The 17,915-nt window shown below is 41.6% G+C and overlaps 1 protein-coding gene across 2 annotated transcripts in view; it reads left to right on the forward strand.

The window, feature by feature from the left end:
* The window catches only part of SLC7A1 (solute carrier family 7 member 1), a 393,527-nt gene that overhangs the window by 340,768 nt on the left and 34,844 nt on the right, over window positions 1-17,915 (forward strand). For both annotated transcript variants that reach the window (XM_069202197.1, XM_069202198.1), the window contains one exon: window positions 17,326-17,434. In XM_069202197.1, the coding sequence (XP_069058298.1) occupies window positions 17,326-17,434 (109 nt within the window). The remainder of the gene's footprint in view (window positions 1-17,325; window positions 17,435-17,915) is intronic.

Below are 17,915 nucleotides of genomic sequence, written 5' to 3' on the forward strand. Positions count from 1 at the left end.
CAAAGATGACAACCTACCTCAGAGTGAGCCATATGAATTCGCTTAATGGAAAGGCCCCAGTAAACATCTAAAGTATTGAGCCATTCGTTGTTAGCTGATGGAGAGAAAAATAAACTGGTAAGGCCAAATGTAGTATGCAGTGAAACTTAGAAAGAACCTTATGTTGAAAGGAAGGCTCTAGACCAAGGCCTACTGTGTAAAGAAACAAATAACAAAATGGTATATAATAAGAGTATATATCTTTCCAATATGTCTCCCTCACTTGTATACCTACCAAAAAACAAACCGTTGCTGAAAGAAACTTTAAATGCACTGAGTCCCGTGGTTCAAAGGAAGCCCACTGTAGCCTGTGAAGTACCAACAGATGGTTCCAAAAGAAACCTGCTACTGTTCCCGCTGCTTTCACTAGATTGAACTTATGACCACTGAAACCTCAATTGGCAAATAGCCCACTGGTTTCTCAATGTAGTTGCAGCCAGACCTAGTAGAAAGCAGTCTTGGAGAAAATTCAGAACTTTAAAATGGCTACAGGATGTTTCTAGCGGACGTCACCAGGAGCAGCAGTTTTCAAAATTATGCCTGCACCCACCTTGAGAGTTGCTGTGCGATGGGAAAGCTGAATATTTTCAGCAACTTTGCTGCAACATCCATGAACGTTTACACCTACCATTTCAAGTTCCAAACCAACAGGTGAAGCAAACAGATGCTTCTGAAATCATACATTGTGGCCAAGTTGAGAGCTGGAGGGGCAGTAAATCAGACCAACAAGGTCTTGTCACTAGATTGACTTAGAAAGAGCTATGGGTCTAATGAATGCATTTCTTCTGTAAGACATTGGGTTTCTTAGTTGAGGAGTGGAAGCCCCACTGAAATGAGAAACACAATCCTTAAGACGAACCACAAATCACTAAATTAACCTGCACTTAACCCTCTGGTTTCTTGTCATGAAAGCAGTCAAGCTTAACTTAGAGGCAGTGTGCAACATATTTATGCTGTACTCGAAGTAAGAACAAAACTGAAGAAAAAGTCCACAAACCAATATAAATAGTCCATTTTATTTTTAAAAATTGACAAAAAAGGACAAAAATTTAATCAGTATAACCAGCGTTTTTAAAAGTTCTAGTAAATATAGTGCCAAAAAGCACAAGGCGACAACTGCAGTTATCTAGTTCAGACGGATCCCGATGGAACGCAGACCGGGTACAGGACAAAGTTCGACCCACTGGGAGTTGTACATTACTGTCGTTGGTGCGGCAGATGCCTGCTGCTCTGATGCAAGGTCCTGTGTCTTTGTGCTGCACTGCGTCAGTCTGGTGAAGCTGCTGGTCAGTGAGGTTGGATGGTTCTGCACTGTGCAACATGCTGCGTGATTACTGGTGAAGTTACCGATTAGGAGCTGTGTGGTGCTGTGATGTGAGGTTCTGTGGCTGGCTGTGTTTGTTCCAGTGAATCAGACGGTCTGTGAGGTGCTGTGATGTGAGGACTTGCATCACTCTTCACTGTGCTTCATCAGTCCCGTTGAAGCTGTGAGGTGCAGCGATATAGTGTTCTATTTTGGTCTGCACCATGCTACATCTGTTCTGGTGAAACTTTCAGTTGTGCGGGGGTGAACCATTCTGTCTTAAGATAAAGGTCTATAGGACCTTGGGGCCAGGGCTTAAAGGGTGGGGTGGAGGGGGTGCCCTGGACATAGTCCCACAGAATCCAGCAGAGGGGGACCAGGTCAGGTCCAGTGGGCCTGGTTGGCTGAAAGGCAGGTGCTTGTTTTGTCCCTGGAGGTCAAACAGGAAGAGAGCCAACTGACTCTTGGAGTCACTTCTGAGGAGCCTGAGTTCCAGGCAGGTCCAATCTTCCTTCTTTGACTGCAGGGCAGTTGTTCTGAATCTCACAGGTCCAGGAATGGTCTGATGAGAGGTTTGTGAGGTACTACTCTTAACCGCAATGCCAGACTTGTGGGTAAGGGAGGCCCCCTTTGTCTATCAATCCTCTCCCTTTTCTGGATTTGGCATCAAACTGTGTAGAGTAACAAGGGAAAGGTGGGCTTCGGTGTGAGCAACATTTGTCAGTGGAAAGGCAGACAGCCCTTGGACAGGCATGGGGGTGGGCAAGGCCAGAGGTTACTCTTTGAAGCTCATGAGGGTGAGTACAATCCTTCGGGACATTCTGCTCACAAGAGCAACAGACTGCCCCACACTTAATGTTCAATTGTCTCGATATCTAGAAAGAACGCAAACAAAATCCCAAGGAAGCCATCCGCAGTCATGTGACTCTGGATACGGGCAGAAAGGCATATTTGGTTTAGGCAGAAATTGTTTTTTTTTTTTTTTTTTTAATGTGGCATTCTCAAAACAGTAACTTAAAATACAAATGTACCAATCAAAGAGGGTTTTAAATTATAATTAATTTGTGTAACCAGCCTCCCTACATCTGATCCCAAACTGAAGATAGAACTTGTGTATTAATGTAATCCAGTGTTAGTCAGTGAGACTCTACAACATGAATCCACATATCCTACATTTTAAATACCATGCACCCTGCCTTATCAGCATTTAGAGCCCACCATAGAAGTGATAATTATGTATTAAAAGGGAAGATTTAGGCCTGGGAAAAGGTTCATTTTCCCAGGTAGACATGACTAAAAACTGCACTACAGGCTGCAGTGAGGCCCACTAGTAACATTTATTTACAGGCCCTAGATACATGTAGTACCATTTACTAGGGACATATCTGTAAATTAAATATGCCAATTAGGTGTAAGCCTATTGTACCATGTTTAAGGGAGAAATCATAAGCTCTGGTTAGCAGGGGTCAAATGCACAGAGTTCTATTGCCAACAAAAACGAATTAAGAAACAATAGGACATGAAGTAAAAACGTTTGGAGGAATACCACACCAAGAATGTCAGCTCTGACACTCTTAATACCTTTAATTCCTAAAGTCCATGGAAGACAAGAGGCATTGATTTTCCCCATTCTTTTTGGTAGGATAGAGAGCAATTTCAGAGGGAGAGGATCATTCTCAACTGAAGCATAAAACAAATCCACCAAGGAAGGCAAACTAATTAATAGGACTGGGGCAAGGTTCTTCAGAAGAAACAATATCCGACCCATCCAATCCACCGGCCTATTCTCTCCACCTTCAAGATGCCCCCCAGAAGACAAGCTGCTATCATGGATAGGCGATTGCTCTCTGCTCAAAGACAAATTTGCCGAGTCAGGTCTGCTAACTAAAGAGTACTTGTCCCTCCATTTGGTTGAAGTGTTCTCTTGCATTCAGATTGAAAGTCTGGATAGGAATAGATTGCCCCTAAAGGAGAGGTAGAAAATGGAACTGGGCACTGAGTCACCACCAGTTCCCCCCCTTTTGAAAATATTGCTCTTTTCTGATGGATCTTAGTTACTCTGTGCCAAATCTTTTGCACCCCTATCCACTGGCATCTGTTCTCTGGATTAGAGGGGACGTGGGTTTGGGGGAGACCCTGGTCTAGTAGAAGTAACCATCCCTTTGAGGCAGTGGTGTATCTTGAATGTGACTGACATTGCAATCTTGTAGTACTCAGTCAGGACTCCACCCCTTCAAAAGATGCTCAAACAGGGGTTGAAGAAAGAGGATGGTTTAATGAAACCACTATTTGACAGGAATCCATATTCCTCTGTACTCAACAAGTCTCAGGCTTAAGCTTCTGCCGAAAAGCAGCGAAGTTAAACTGGAAACCAGTTCCTGTTTGACAGAGATCCAACTATTACACCGATCCAATGAACAGAAGGTGCTAAGAAGAGACCAAATGAGACTTTTGGTGATTTAGAAGTCCATGATCTTGAAATGCCTGCCAGAGTTGCTGAGCTTCGCGAAGCCCTTCGAAAAAAGAGATGCAGTCATTAGCTAGCTATCCAAATAAGGGAAATTGGGTGCCCTGAAAAAAGACCTTACTTGCCCAGTAAAACCAAGACTGTTGTAAAAGTTGTTGAAGGTGAAGAAAGAAAGGTAACATCTGGGATTAGAAGTGTTGGTCTAGGACACACATTGTAGGTGCCTCTGAAGGTTTGCTCGGCTCTGGTGCAATAAAGTAAGCATCCATCAAATGTATGAAGTCTAAACTGGCCTGCTCAGTGGAATAGTGGACAAAATGTTAACATTTTGAAAGCTTTGACTGCTTTTAAATCCATAATGGGTGACAATCTCTTGGACAGTTCTCGAACGAAGCTCTGTCAGGGAAATGCAATGTTTGTTGTTTTCCCCAGCAAATCCTGTTATTCTAGAAGTGCATCAATGATGGGTATTTCAGCATGGAGTTAGGCAAAACATGTACTGTGCATACTTTGTAATTGTGTTGTCCTGGGATGACCAGCTTGCTGTGACATAATCCACCTTTGCTACAGATGGAAATCATTCCTCAATTTTTTCCAAGGAATTGCACCTTAGCAACGATCTATGGAAGTCATTCTATTCTCTAGCCCGGTCCTTGTCTAAAGCACTATGCGCAGAAAGATGTTCAGCTTGTTTATTCAGATAGTGAGAAAAAAAAATCCTTCAGTTCTTGCTGTGTTGAGGGCTGTGGAAACTGAACTCTTGCAGAAATGCTTGAAAACATCATATAGGTCAGTGCCCTCGGATTGCTTTTAGTGTTTTAGTCATGAGTGAATCATCTAGGTTCCTTTGGTGCTGGAGGACTCCATATACTTGAAAGGCGTCTGCATCATCTGCCCTTACATTCATTTATGTAGCATGAGCTGCTTCTGGACAGCAGTCTGCTCTTTTCCTTCTTCAGAAGGTGGAGTATTATTAAAGCGTGAACCAATACAGTGGTGGTGCTTTCTTTAAGACTTTTGTAGCCTCCTAATCACTACAGCTACAAGAAAACTCAGCAAGAAAACAATGACACTGGTGAGTAACGTATGTAAGAACCAGCCAGCACTTCCTGTATCGTCCAGTAAACTTGTCAAGAAGCTATTGTGCACCCCTCCTTGATCTCACAAGACTTCCTGAATATTAAGATCAAGCACCAGCAGCCACTTCCATCTCTGGAGGGGTCACAGCTTGAGTATGTGCCACTGCCAGAATGTTAAGAAACTGTATTCCCCATTAAACTGTCAAAGGACTCTTGCCATGGAGACAAGACTGCTGGTTTTGGGTGACAGGGGACTGTGGGGGACTGAGTCTTCTCCCACACTGTCTGGTAGCTGTCGGCCTAACACTTTTGGCTAGCTAGCAGCATCTACCCAAAAGACAAAAGCAAAGGTGATTTGTGGCAGCCAGTCGCATGACACTGAATTCTGAGGGAAGTCTTGGTGGAACAGATCTTACCCCTTTCTCTGTTACACAGGTTTAATACATGCACAAGACGAAACAGAAGCATGATTTAATACATTTTATTGAAGCAACTGCGTTCTATGTAAAACATTTTTTTTAAAAAGGCATGAATTGGGATTATTAGGACAATGAAGCACAACACTATTGTTACGGTGATTAGAAAAGTGAAATGAAAAAGTCCCAACATTCTGTCACATTAGTGGATCTAAAATCCCTACCTGCACTACTACAAATCTACATGAGAGCAATAGCAGTGTTAGCCCTAATCTGCCTTTACTAGTCTCTGCAAGGAAACCAAATCCCCATACCTGAGTGATAATCAGGAAAGGGAGTCTGTTAGTCTGCTGGCAGTCCTCCCCAGTGGACGGAGAGAAGACGCTGGGTTCAGCAGAGCTTTGACGAACTGGTACAGCATAATATGAATGTCCCCTTCAACTTATTTTGGGCAGCGTGTTATATAATAAAACATGTTTTTCTAAGAACTGCCCTGACTTGAGAATATGTCTTTTCTGTCAGATAGACATTGTACTCTTTGGACCAGCAATACTCAGTAAATCATGTACAGCCGTGGGCTGAGCACAAGATGAAATGTTGTGCAAAAAAACTAATAGCTAATTTTGCAGGGACTGGCAAGTGATTACAAATAATAAAACATCTTCACTAAAATGAAGCCTTGCTCAAATAGGGAATAAATGAAATGCAGGTAGGTGAAAGGGCAAGAGCCTCAAACCTCAGGCCAGAGCTAAAATAAATGTGCCATACCCTCTCTATTGTTGGTGCAAGAGTGCAAAGGACTATTCTAAAAACCTTATGCTAAAGTCACTATTCCTACACTACTATTTAAAAGCAAGCTAAAATATGCATAAGAGATACAAATGTCTTAATAAAAATAAGAATTTCCTCAAAAGTGACGAAAAATTAAGGACAAATGTCAGCAATAATAGTGATACAGCAAAAAGTCATCAATGTCATAATTAGTGATGGAATATAGGAAAAATCCACTCTGGCAAGTGATAAGTTAACCAGCTTGTTTGCAAGAAAAGCAAGGGAGCACTCAAGTTCCGGTACCTCAGCCAAAGTTCTAGTTGAGGAGGGATTGTGTGCAGTGCCAGGTGTTATAGCACCAAGAGCCACTTGATCCTCAAGGGGCAGCTCATAGGAAGCTTCCTGTAGCAACCACAATCTCAATGTGCACGTCTGGCAATGAAATACTCAGCAAGAACACCATCAAACCTCAAGGAAGGTACTGCTGTATAGCAAGAAACATTTCTGGTGCGTACTCGAATGGGCATCAAAAATATTCAAAGACTGGATGCACCCATTTCAGAACCGGCCTGAATGACAGTGACCAGTTTGACTCCAGTTCTTCCAGGAGTGGTGCTCCAAAGTACTGCGTCATGTGTTCATGACACAGTAGGGCAGATGGAAGTGCCATTATTTCTTTGTTGTGATGGGGCAGCCATTGTGAATAAAAAAACAGCAATAGAGGAATACTGCCAATTAATGCCAGTTATTGCTAATCCCCCCCAAAACACACAAACAAATGGTGAGTAGATGGCTGAAGTTATTACTTCAAAGACCGTTCGGAAGGTGGTGACAAAACCAGAACCAACAGCCTTAAAGTGTACAATCCTAGTGGTGTTAGATGCATAAAAAATTTGACAAATCAATTCACCGAAATCTTTTGGAAATTTCATATTTAAAAGGGACTGTATTTCTGCTGTCGACCTTGCTACTTGGTGATAATGGGTCTCACGGGCAGATGTAAGCACCACATGTTTTTGAAACAAAAGAGCCTTCATTCTTCTCAGCTTGTCAAAATTTACATTAAAAGTAGCAATATGAGGCCATATGTCTGCTACTTTTCACTCTCGCATTTAGGAGAGGTGAGAGCACATTTCCACAAGAAGTCACTATTTAGGAGACTCACCATGTAGGCAGTTCCAGCCTGTATACCTCCCAAGCCTTTCATTCAGCATCACATAACTACCATTCAAGAGTACCTGAAACGCTGGACTAATCAAAGGGACAGGGGCACTCTTCAAATAACAAGGCAAGTTTGCTGTTGAAGCATTACAAGCTTCATGCAAGACAGCTGTTTACAAATCAAATGGCTCACAGACGTCTAGCATTCGCTGCCACTAAGAAAGACCTCCTGCGTGCCAATTGAGTAAGGCTTTATTTGCATGATTAATTAAAACCATTGCAATAGTATTTACACTTTAAAAGTGAAATAGCAATCATAATGTGCAAAATAAGCAAAAGAATGCTATAAACATGATATACATATTAAGCCAATATTAAATTTGCAACATCCCTTTCCTTAAGATTGCGTTTAGTTAAGACAGTGGACAATAAAACCATCACTAGTCTCCTGACAATATTATTGTAAATTGAGTTTCTTTCCTCCATATGTGCGAAGTTTAAAAACAGTGTTGTCTTAAGAATCGCATGAGTTTACACCGTCCAGATATGAAATGTAGTTCCGGAATACTAAAACCCACATTTGGTGGCTTGCAGATTGTCAGCTTATCATGTTCAAGCCTATCCCCAATAATGAAATTAGGCAATCAGTGAGCTCTAGATAGTGGAGTAAAATAATTTCTTTACCAAACCCCTCCAGTCTGTTAACAAGAATAAAGGGGGAAATTCGGCAACCACTAAAATGATAAATAGCTCTTTGTTGCCTATAGTGGCCTCTATTAAACTCTCTAGCTACTTCTACTTTAGCTAACAGAAGTTTGATACAGTGTGTTCTAAAACCAGCATTAATTCAGTGGTCCTCCAGTATGACATAGCAGAAGGTGTGCAGCCTCTTTTCTTATCTGCCATGATTATAATAGAACCCAGTGGTCCATTTGCCTCTGGCAAGTTGGAATCATTTCCACTTGAAAATCATGGGCATTTGTCAGAGGAAATGTGGTGCCTAAACAATAAAATAGTCTTCATATAGCTAGCTACATACAGGACTCCTAACTTCAAAGAGGAGATTAGTACGGTGCTTAAAGTGCCAAAGTGCTATTGGTGCTTTCTCACCTCTTGCTTAAATGCATCCTCAGCTCTCTCCAATTATCTGCTTTTGCTTTTCAAGTATGTCTTTAATGTTTAGTCTATGTTTAACGATAGTCAGGAATCTTAATAGGCAACAGTTTAGCTGTACATCCTCGCCAGCAAAACATGGGTTTACTGCCCGTCTGCATTTTTGTATTCCTTTGAAGGGCTTTAGCAGTGCTCGACATTCACTTTTCAATTCCTTACATATGCGTAGCAGAGGAACAATGTCTTCTCTCTATTCCCCACACAGATGGCAGCTGAATGTTGGCAAAGGGCTCTTCTATGGCAGTAGATGGAAGACTGGGGATAGAATGCCAAGTTTGTGCCGTAGTTATTTCTCTTTAGCGGTTTTAGTGAAACCGGTGCCTAGGTAATGCTGAGGAGTTGCCTTGGTGTAACTATGTAGGGTAAACCATCCGTGCACCCTGCCCATGAGTATTGCTTTGGTCCTCTACTAAGGAGACTCTTTTCACGGTTTTGTTAACAAGCTTTTTAAAACTATGATGAGACTCTGAGGTCTCCCAGAATCCAGCTAGGTCTAAATGGTCTATTGAGTCTTTCATATTGGTCTTTACTGTGCTTTTATCCTTGCAGGACAGTTTGTTCCTGGACCCTGGCTCTGCTCCCTTGATCTTAAGTCAGCATTTGATATAAGCTCCAAGGCGAGCCAGCCCTGGCTTTTGCTTGCCAAATTCTAGTCTTAGTCTTATTTGAGCTGGTGACGTGTATTTGAGTGGGTTGAAGATCATTCGTAATGCACTTGTCAAGTTTGACTGTTTGTATCCCCTGTCAGACTCTTCTCCAGAACTGTTGAGAGGAGTTTCACCTGTATCACTTGGACTAATGGAGAGAGACTTGGTCCAACGATTTTGTTCCTTAAGGTGTTTTTAGTGCCACTGCTGTTGCTGTGCCTCCCCTCTTAGGTGCTCCCTTGTGGGCAGTGAATGATCACTTATTGTTTATGACCCCTTGATATTTATATTCTTGAATGGTTTCCAACTGTTTAGCAAGGTGCCAAACATGTACCCCTTTTGCTTTTCTTTGGTTCAAGTGCATAACTTTGGACTTTTCCAGGTTTATGTTCAAGCCTTTTTTTTTAACTGAATAACTTTGAGTTCTGTCTAGCAAGTGCTGGAGGCCTACCGGAGTTGGCTAATAAGTACTGGATTGTCAGCGTATAACAGATTAGTGAGGACAGGGCCACCCATCTTTGGGGTGTGAGAATTTCACTTATTCAGCATGACTGACACGGAAAATGGGGTTGGGGCTAAAACAGGACCCTGTTTCAGTCCATTTTTGTTTGGAGTCCTTCTTGACAGGTAATCCCCCATTTCCCAGCTTCATTTGTACCAATGTATCTGTGTGCAAGAATATCAGCTGTTTCGAAAGGGGGAGTGGAATGTTCCATTAGAGAGTTTGTGCCACAGTTTACTTCTGTCGACCCTTCATGCCATTGAAACATTTATACCTAAGGGTAGTTCCCACACTCCTGAATAGAACTATCTCCTAGCCCCTCAAATCTGCCTACTGGTATGTATTTAAAGCACACTGTAAACTGAAATGTTTAAATGGGCAGATTAATTACTTTGTGTATTGACCATACTGCTGGTGAAATTTCCACCCCAATAAAAGGCAACTATTCTAACTTCTCAATGTTAAGCATGATGTGCGTTGCTTCTTTCTTAGCCATAATCTTTTGTTTCCGTGTCAAATTAAATGCTACATATAACTCCATGGAGTTAACATATTACCAGGGCTTACTGCCTCTTTTAAGAACTTGTAACATCGAACCTAACTTCATAATGGAGTTAGGTTGACCCTGTACCTGATGTAGAAATTACATGTCATTTTGAATGGTGTCAGTTGCAGATGGATGACACCGTTATTTAGTGTGTGAATGTGGTTGGACAATGTGTTCATTCCATTATCGACAATGGCTAGAGCCTTCTGCATATTTTCTTGATCTTTTTGCCTCAACCAGGTGTGGCTTCCTTTTGGGAAAGCTTACGGATTTCATTATATATGGCATATAAAAACGTTTTGTGCATGGTTTTCTTTGACTTAATAAGAAGTCTTGTAAGTCTGTATCTTCTAACAGGAGACTAAGGTAATCTTTAACTGCTGTTGATGTGGAAGGTCTCATCCATTGTTGAGAGTTTACCCATGCTATATGTGGTGATACAAGGTGTGCTATGCTGTGATGTAACAAGGGTCAGGTCAGTTCACTCTAGTTCCCCTTGTGGAGTTTATAAAACGTGCATGACAACCATTTGTGTCCACTGGACACAGTAACTTCCCTTTGGGCCTCAAAGTGTTGAATTAAAGGTGACGTCCTGAACCCACTCATTGAGCTGTTCTTCAGCAGCATTTAAATTATTTTTCCATTTTCCAAATTTAGCTGGTGCAGGAATACTAGGCGCATTCAATTCTTTATTTTTTGCCAATTATAAGCAACTTGTTTATTGTACAGTTTAATTGAGAAATATAATTTGCAATGGAATAAGACATGCTCTAAATAAAGCTTCCCTACCCAATATTTGCCAATCTCTAGTTCTCCACACACTTTGAGTCAATCGACCTAAACCAATATTCATAACCTCCTATAGCCAACTGCAAAACAAAGGAATCAGAATAAGTCAATTGTCAGTTAACAAAATGTTCCACAATTGTAAGGGTGGTAATTTCAAGTAAGGCGACTCAGCATTTTTGACATCATGCCCAGTAAAATACAAGTCAGTGTTCCCATTGCATGTAATTATAAACAGTTTTCATGGTGCTGGCTTTGCACAGAATATAATGTCCATAATGATGGTAAAGGAACATTTCCCATAATTTGCAGTTGGTTGATAAACATCTTCACTTTCAAACACAGTGCAGTGTTTAAGCTCAAAGCATGGAGTGAACTGTTTACACATCCCAGGCATTAGAAACAACCCCTGGTGTTATATCATTCACAGAAACTTTGAATACATTTGAAATTTGAATCATTTCCGTTAGGTGGGAGATTTTGATTAGTACCTTATACCAAACAGTCCCATCAGGAATCCGAACAACCAAAATGTTCACTAGGGACAAGTCTCCTCGGACTCTGAGGACAGGCAGGGATTTAAAGCCTCATCCATTAGTTCAACAGCAGAACACCCTGGAATATAACTATTATGTATCAGCAGAAAGAAAACAGTGGCAAAAACCATTCCACCTAAGGAAGGCAAGCAAAGTCAGACACACCCACAGACAGTACCATGAACAAACTAGATAGTTATTTTCAAGCCTGTTGAAAAGCTTACATGCATTTGATACAGGTGCTGCAGAAGACGCTGAAGAATTTGAAAATGAGTCTGTCGGCAAAGTAACCAGAAGCTGTTTGGACAAACACTGGAGTCTGTACAGGAGAACCAGCAGATACATCCCTTGGTTGTGCGTAGTAAACAATTCCATCAGTTTGAGGTGAATTTGAGTAATTTAATTCAGAACTCTTGACCTTTCTTGTCGTAGATGTAGTGACGGGGACTAAGGAAAGTTCATTTTCCACCCTCCCCAATCTTGGGGACGTTTCTTCATCGTTGTTTAATGTTTTAGAGGTATAGCCTGATTGGAAGTGAGAGTGGTACAGGAACTACCCAGGAGTCCGGTGCAGGGCAGGTCACATGATATAGCTTGACAATGTCAATTAAAATTAACCCGTTTTCTTTAGAACCAAGCAGTGGTGTTAGGATGACAGTTCTGGTAGTGTGTATCCCCAGGCCTGGAACCAGTGCTCTATATGATGGGCCAAATTCCTTCTTTACACCAATCTTTCACGCACTAGATCCCCAACTTCAGGAATCCAGCCAGTGAATGTTGTTGGCAAATCACTCATTCCCAAGGTGGGAGCATGTTCCAATGAATTGCCATCACTGAACCATTGTAAATCCTACAAGACAGTGACAAGTTAATTTATGTCAAAAGGTGTCTCTTCCGCCAGGGTCATCAAGATCTGGAACATACATAGGTATGCCGAACAGCTCCTAAAGACCTTCTGGGCAGGTTATTTAGTGCTCTCTGGGCTCCATGCAGGTGGCTAAGCCAACTACGACCCTTACATAGTACTCACTGTTAAGGATTGCTTTAAGTCTCGTATTTTCTGCTCCACAATTGAGATTCCCTCAGGATGATAAGGTGTTGAGAAATGTGGTTGAACACCTAGCATTGCCATGGTGTCTCTGGAGGTGAAAACAGGGCCTTGGTCTTTATGGAGTGCTGCAACAGCATATGTCCAGATGAAGACTTGCAAATCTTTAGTAACAGTTCAAGCAACAGCTGATCATTGTGGCTATACCCATAGGAACCTGGAACATGAGTCAACAGTGACTGAGATGTGAGTACACCATCAGGTTGTAAGAGAACAGTGTTCCAAGTACACACATTGCAGTTAGCAGGGGTGTCTGCGGTGGGTGGTTTGACGGTCGACGCTTTAATTGGTTGGCAGAAGTCACATCAAAGGACATACTGTTTGGTATGTTTGTATTGACATGGCCACCTGTATTGTTTTTGGAGTAACGAAATGGTAGCTCCCACACCTACATGGGCAGAAGCAACCCCCTCATGTGCTGCTTTTATGAGATTGTGTGATTCTCCAACCAAGACCAGATAAGCAATCACCCACCTCTGGTATTGTTGGGAGTGCAATGTTCTGGGCATTTAAGTGGTAGGAATATTTGGCAGGCTGTGCCTTTGGTAAGGGCGTGCTGTCAGCCGAAGCCTTCACAGCAGCCACTGTTTCATCATCCAACTTCGTATGAGAACAAGTAATCACAGCAACAGAAGCAGTTACTGCTGGTTTCACTGCCTCATCAGCCAAAATGTTTCTTACATGTACTCCGACATGTTGGTGACCCAGTGTACGAACTTGATGGGCCTTTGGTAGCTTGTCTTTAAGATCCACAAAAAATGTGTTTGCTGTTCCCTTTTGAATCTCTGAACCAGTTTTAGCGCCAGTAGGCAGCTATTCTTAAAGGACTGGACACAGTAACGCAAACTCACAATAAATGTTGAAAGTTCAGGATCCCTGTGTTCCAATGCCAATATTAGAGCCTTAAGCTCTGCAAGTTGTGCAGTGCAGTCCCCTAGGGTCTGTGTTTAGGTATTTTGAAGGAGGAATTTACCATCCTTTAATACCCTGCTCACTGCTGCGTAAGTGGTGGAGTATTGGTGTTTGATACTTACAACTGATTGGGCTGAACCGTTAGTGTAAATGATGATCCAGCATTGTTCAAGAGGCAGAATGTTTGTAGGCATTAGTTATTCACGTTCATCACCTATAGGTGAACCCGATGGCGCCAGGAATTACTCTGATGGCCAAGTTTGTTGTGTTATCCTGTATGTGTTTTGCTTCAAACATGTCCTGCTGTAAGTATGTGTGTATATTCAGGTGTCCAATGTTTGCCTGAAAAGTGTGGACATAAAAGTGGTTTTATGCGTTGTGCATAATCTGGAATACAAGTTCTGCCAAAGTTGAAAATGCCCATCAATGACTGCAGCTTTTTGATGTTATTAGGAGGTTGTAACTGTGAGCACTTTTCTAGAACGTTGGGTGCTCATCCGATAACTCGTATCCCAAAATAGGACACTGAGAAAAGCAATTTTAGGTGTGTTCTGTGGTTGTGCAATATCTACGTAGGATAATGCCTCATGATCAGTATCATGTAATAATGTTACACTGGCTGAGAATAATCCTGGACTGTTCTTATAGCCTTGAGGGAGTCCACAAAATTGCCTGCGAAGTCCAGCGCACTGAAGGCACTCAAATCCTGATTTTCAGACTTTGGCCAAAAAAAACATTGGCGATATCCAAGGCTGTTTTGTATTTTTGTGCACTAAATTAAGTGCTGTACTGTGTGCATTTTGCATTGCAGATATGTGCATGTGTGGCTGTTATGGACCAGTCTAGCTATGGGAAAAGTGTTATTCATTGGTGAAATGCAGAGAGAGATTTACTCCCTCGTACTCAGGTTGGGAAAGTATTTCTCTCTGGTGTTTTAGCCTCACGTTTAATGGGGTACTGTGGCTGAACCTGTGGTGTTGACCTAATTGGTATAACATGGTAAGGGGAATATCTATCCCACAGCCTGTAGTTGCAGTACACAGCTGGAGCCTACGCCAATGCCAAGTCTTCTGCGTAAGCTTTCTTTAGTACACCTGGAACTGAGAAAGATGGCAAAATTGCGTCTGCCCCTCGTGGGAGATTATGGACAAATTCAGGTGGCCAATCTTTTTCTGCCAGAAGGATATCATAACAAATTGTTAATCTTCCCTAAAATATAACTTTGTGTGCTCTGTCTCACTCAATTTGTATTCTCACTTTGTAAACCCTGTCAGGGGGGGAGACGCACCTGTCTGCAAGAAAGTCATTAGTTTCTGTCACATCCAGAAGCTCTTGCAGATTCTGGTGAACTATTGTGACCTCTGCCGCACCGTCTAGCAGTCACTACCCATGTCCTCTTCTTTGGCAAAGTTCTAAATATTAGGTGCATTTGTAGCTGAAATTGCCGCCACCTTTTCTTTTTATATTGGGGCTTTTGTTATGGAAGTTTCTTTCTTTTTTGTTGAAACTTCAGATGAGCATTGTGAATCTTTTCTTGGTTTCACATACTCATTTCGGTGTTCTGACCGCCCTCCTCTCTCCCTGCCTTTGTCCAGTGAGTCCTGAAAGGAATGAGATTGGCGAGTGTTCGTATATTGGTATGTATCTGGAGTTTTTAAGGTGTCCCTATTTCTTAAATTGTAGAGTTTCTCAGAGGTCTTCAGTCCTAGATTCTCCTCTTTGTTTTCGACTTTCTTTATTTTGTTTTTGTTCGGCCCAGCATTATTTAAAACCCTCTTATGCTTGTTTGGTAGAACCCTTATTGGATTTAGCTTGTAACTTTCGTTTACTTGGTCTGGCTCCCAGACTGTCCCAACCTATACTAGTGTAGGTTTTGGCGATAATTTTTGGCAGCTTACATTACTCATCCTGTGCAGGACAAACCCAGAGCTGTTGACATACTGCTAATGCTACTGCTCCCCCCTTGAAGTTTACTTGACATTATTGAGGACCAATTTGCCCATTAACTGCATCCCAAGTCCAGAGCTGGGGAAGCCCTGTATTTGCCTTGAATCTGTTTTAACATTTCCGGAAGATTCACAAGTGTTGGTGTACTGTGTGCGGTAGTGTATATTGCAGCAAATACTGCACCCCATGTGATGTAGTTGTCCATTAAACCATCCCAAATGGCAAGCAAAATGGAATTTCATTGTGTGGTGGGTATCTTGCCCATTGTTGAATGCACAATTGCAGGATTAATTCCTGCTGTAGGCCCATGTGGGTGCGCTGGAGAGGCCCTTGCTGGGGTGGTGTTTAAGGTCTGCATTATGTATTGTATTAAGCGTCCATATATTTCTACAAAATGATTATATAAGCAGCATACTTCGCTACTGGCATAGTACCTGCATTAGGGTATGGTGTATAGGAATTCCAACTCCTGAAGGAATAACTCATGCACACCTTACAGGGCATCTATCATAACAGCCTCCCCTAAATCTGAATTTTGATAGGGTCCCTCAGTAGCCTCTTCACGACCATGTAGCCACATGTTTCACCAAAACCACGACCGCATGGCTGACGTGCCAGAGCAGGGTAAAGAGCTGGTTTTCCGTGTTTAGTTATTGCATTCACTAGAGACAAGACTCAGTATCTGGCTTATAAACAGGAGGCAAGCTACCAGGAGAGATTGCAAGGCACACCAGTATGGCTGACTGAGGAGGAGTAGGCATGCACCGGAAGACACGTCTGGTGGTATCCTTCATAAAAACAAAGGGCAGTGAAAAATGCATTGAGAATGAGTTATATGAATCAAGAGCTAAACAAAAATGTCAGTCCTAGAAAATAAAAACTGTAAATGACGTATAGAATATTAAATTAGCTAGAATTAATGCAGTGTCTTTAATATCCGAGAAGTTGTCACATGGAACACAAAAAAAATGGATCCTCCCCTTATCTGAAATAGATAAATGCTTGGATGGATTTTCTTCAGTTTTATTTGTCATAGCTATTCAGACAGTCAGACAGTAATATTTTATAGACCTGTGAAACTTGTCCTACTACTAGTAAACCATTTTTAAGTGTTTTTCTTCCCTGAATCCGTGTTTCACATTTTCTTAGCTTGCTATCAGATCTTGTATTTTCCAAAACTTTTAAACCACCCTAGAAGCAGTTCTGTGATTGGCAAAAAGGTGACATTGTCAGAAATACAGCCTCCAGAGACTGCCCATACAAAAGGCTACATTCTTAAGCCTGTGTCATACAGAACTTCAACTAAATTGTTGAATTAGGTACTGGTTCACAAACGTTTTGGTGGTCCTAATTAGGATAAGCAATTTGCAGTTGTGACATGGAATTTTATTTTTGTAAAGTGCCCTTGATGCGGTTGGAAATCTGCAATGATAGTGTGTTTTCCAACTTAATAAATTCAGAGTTGTCACTGTACAGGACCTTTCATGGAGGGCTCCCTGCAGAAGTAGTTCTAAAAGGCAGGGGTATCTGTCTTTAAAGAGTAGGAAAGGGATGTGAACACATCCTTATGTTTGGGATCCATCCCCCTAATAAGATGTGATCCTCCCCATCATTCACGTCAAAGAAGCTAGCCAGAGTTAACAAGGTGGTCTTTCATTAATTCGGAAGAATTTATTTCTGCATTTGCATGCACATATCAGATATGATCTTACTGCACTGGGGCACTTCCCTTTAGGTGTGGGGGTATTTAAACTGTCTTGACATTTAAATTGCCCCTCCTGAACCTACTTCCCCTGCCAGACACTGCTAAAAACCTCTCTTCCGGGAAACATGTTGATTTTGTACAATTTAAATAATTTACTTGATCTAATACTTTTTCTATTGTGAAAACTGTTATGAAGATGTCTCCTTTGTCTCTGTTTATGCTTCAGGTTCCCCTCTTGCCGGTCCTCCCCATTTTAAGTATTTTTGTAAATGTCTACCTTATGATGCAGCTGGACACTGGTACCTGGATACGATTTGCTGTCTGGATGGTGATCGGTAAGAATTGCATGTCTGCATTACATATCTCATCCTTTTCCCTTTTTCTTTTGGTGGAGAAGCACGATCCACTGTCTAAAATTCATTGAAAAGAACTGTGTGCCCTAAAATCCCAGACATTTCTCTCAGTTTACTTGATTTATTGTCACTTGTAGTTTTGACTGTTGGCTCTCAAACCACACGAAAAGGCAATGAGGCGTTTTTGTTATTGTTGAATTTCTAATGTGTGGCTTGTCGGACATCAGTATTTTCTTGCTTGCCAAAGTTGTCAGATATTTAAAATGTATAGGCAATAGGATTCAATTTGAATGAATTTGTATGTGTTGCATTATTTTTCTAAAATCATTTTACAATTTAGGGTAGTCCAGGATTAAAAGAACTCCTTTGTCATGTTCACCTCAAATGATGGCATATGGTTGCCAGAAAGTACAAATTAACCCTGAAGGATAGGCTTCTAATATTAATGCTACACATGTTCTCC

This window comes from Pleurodeles waltl, chromosome 8 (genome assembly GCF_031143425.1).
Source record: "Pleurodeles waltl isolate 20211129_DDA chromosome 8, aPleWal1.hap1.20221129, whole genome shotgun sequence".
Classification (NCBI taxonomy): domain Eukaryota; kingdom Metazoa; phylum Chordata; class Amphibia; order Caudata; family Salamandridae; genus Pleurodeles; species Pleurodeles waltl.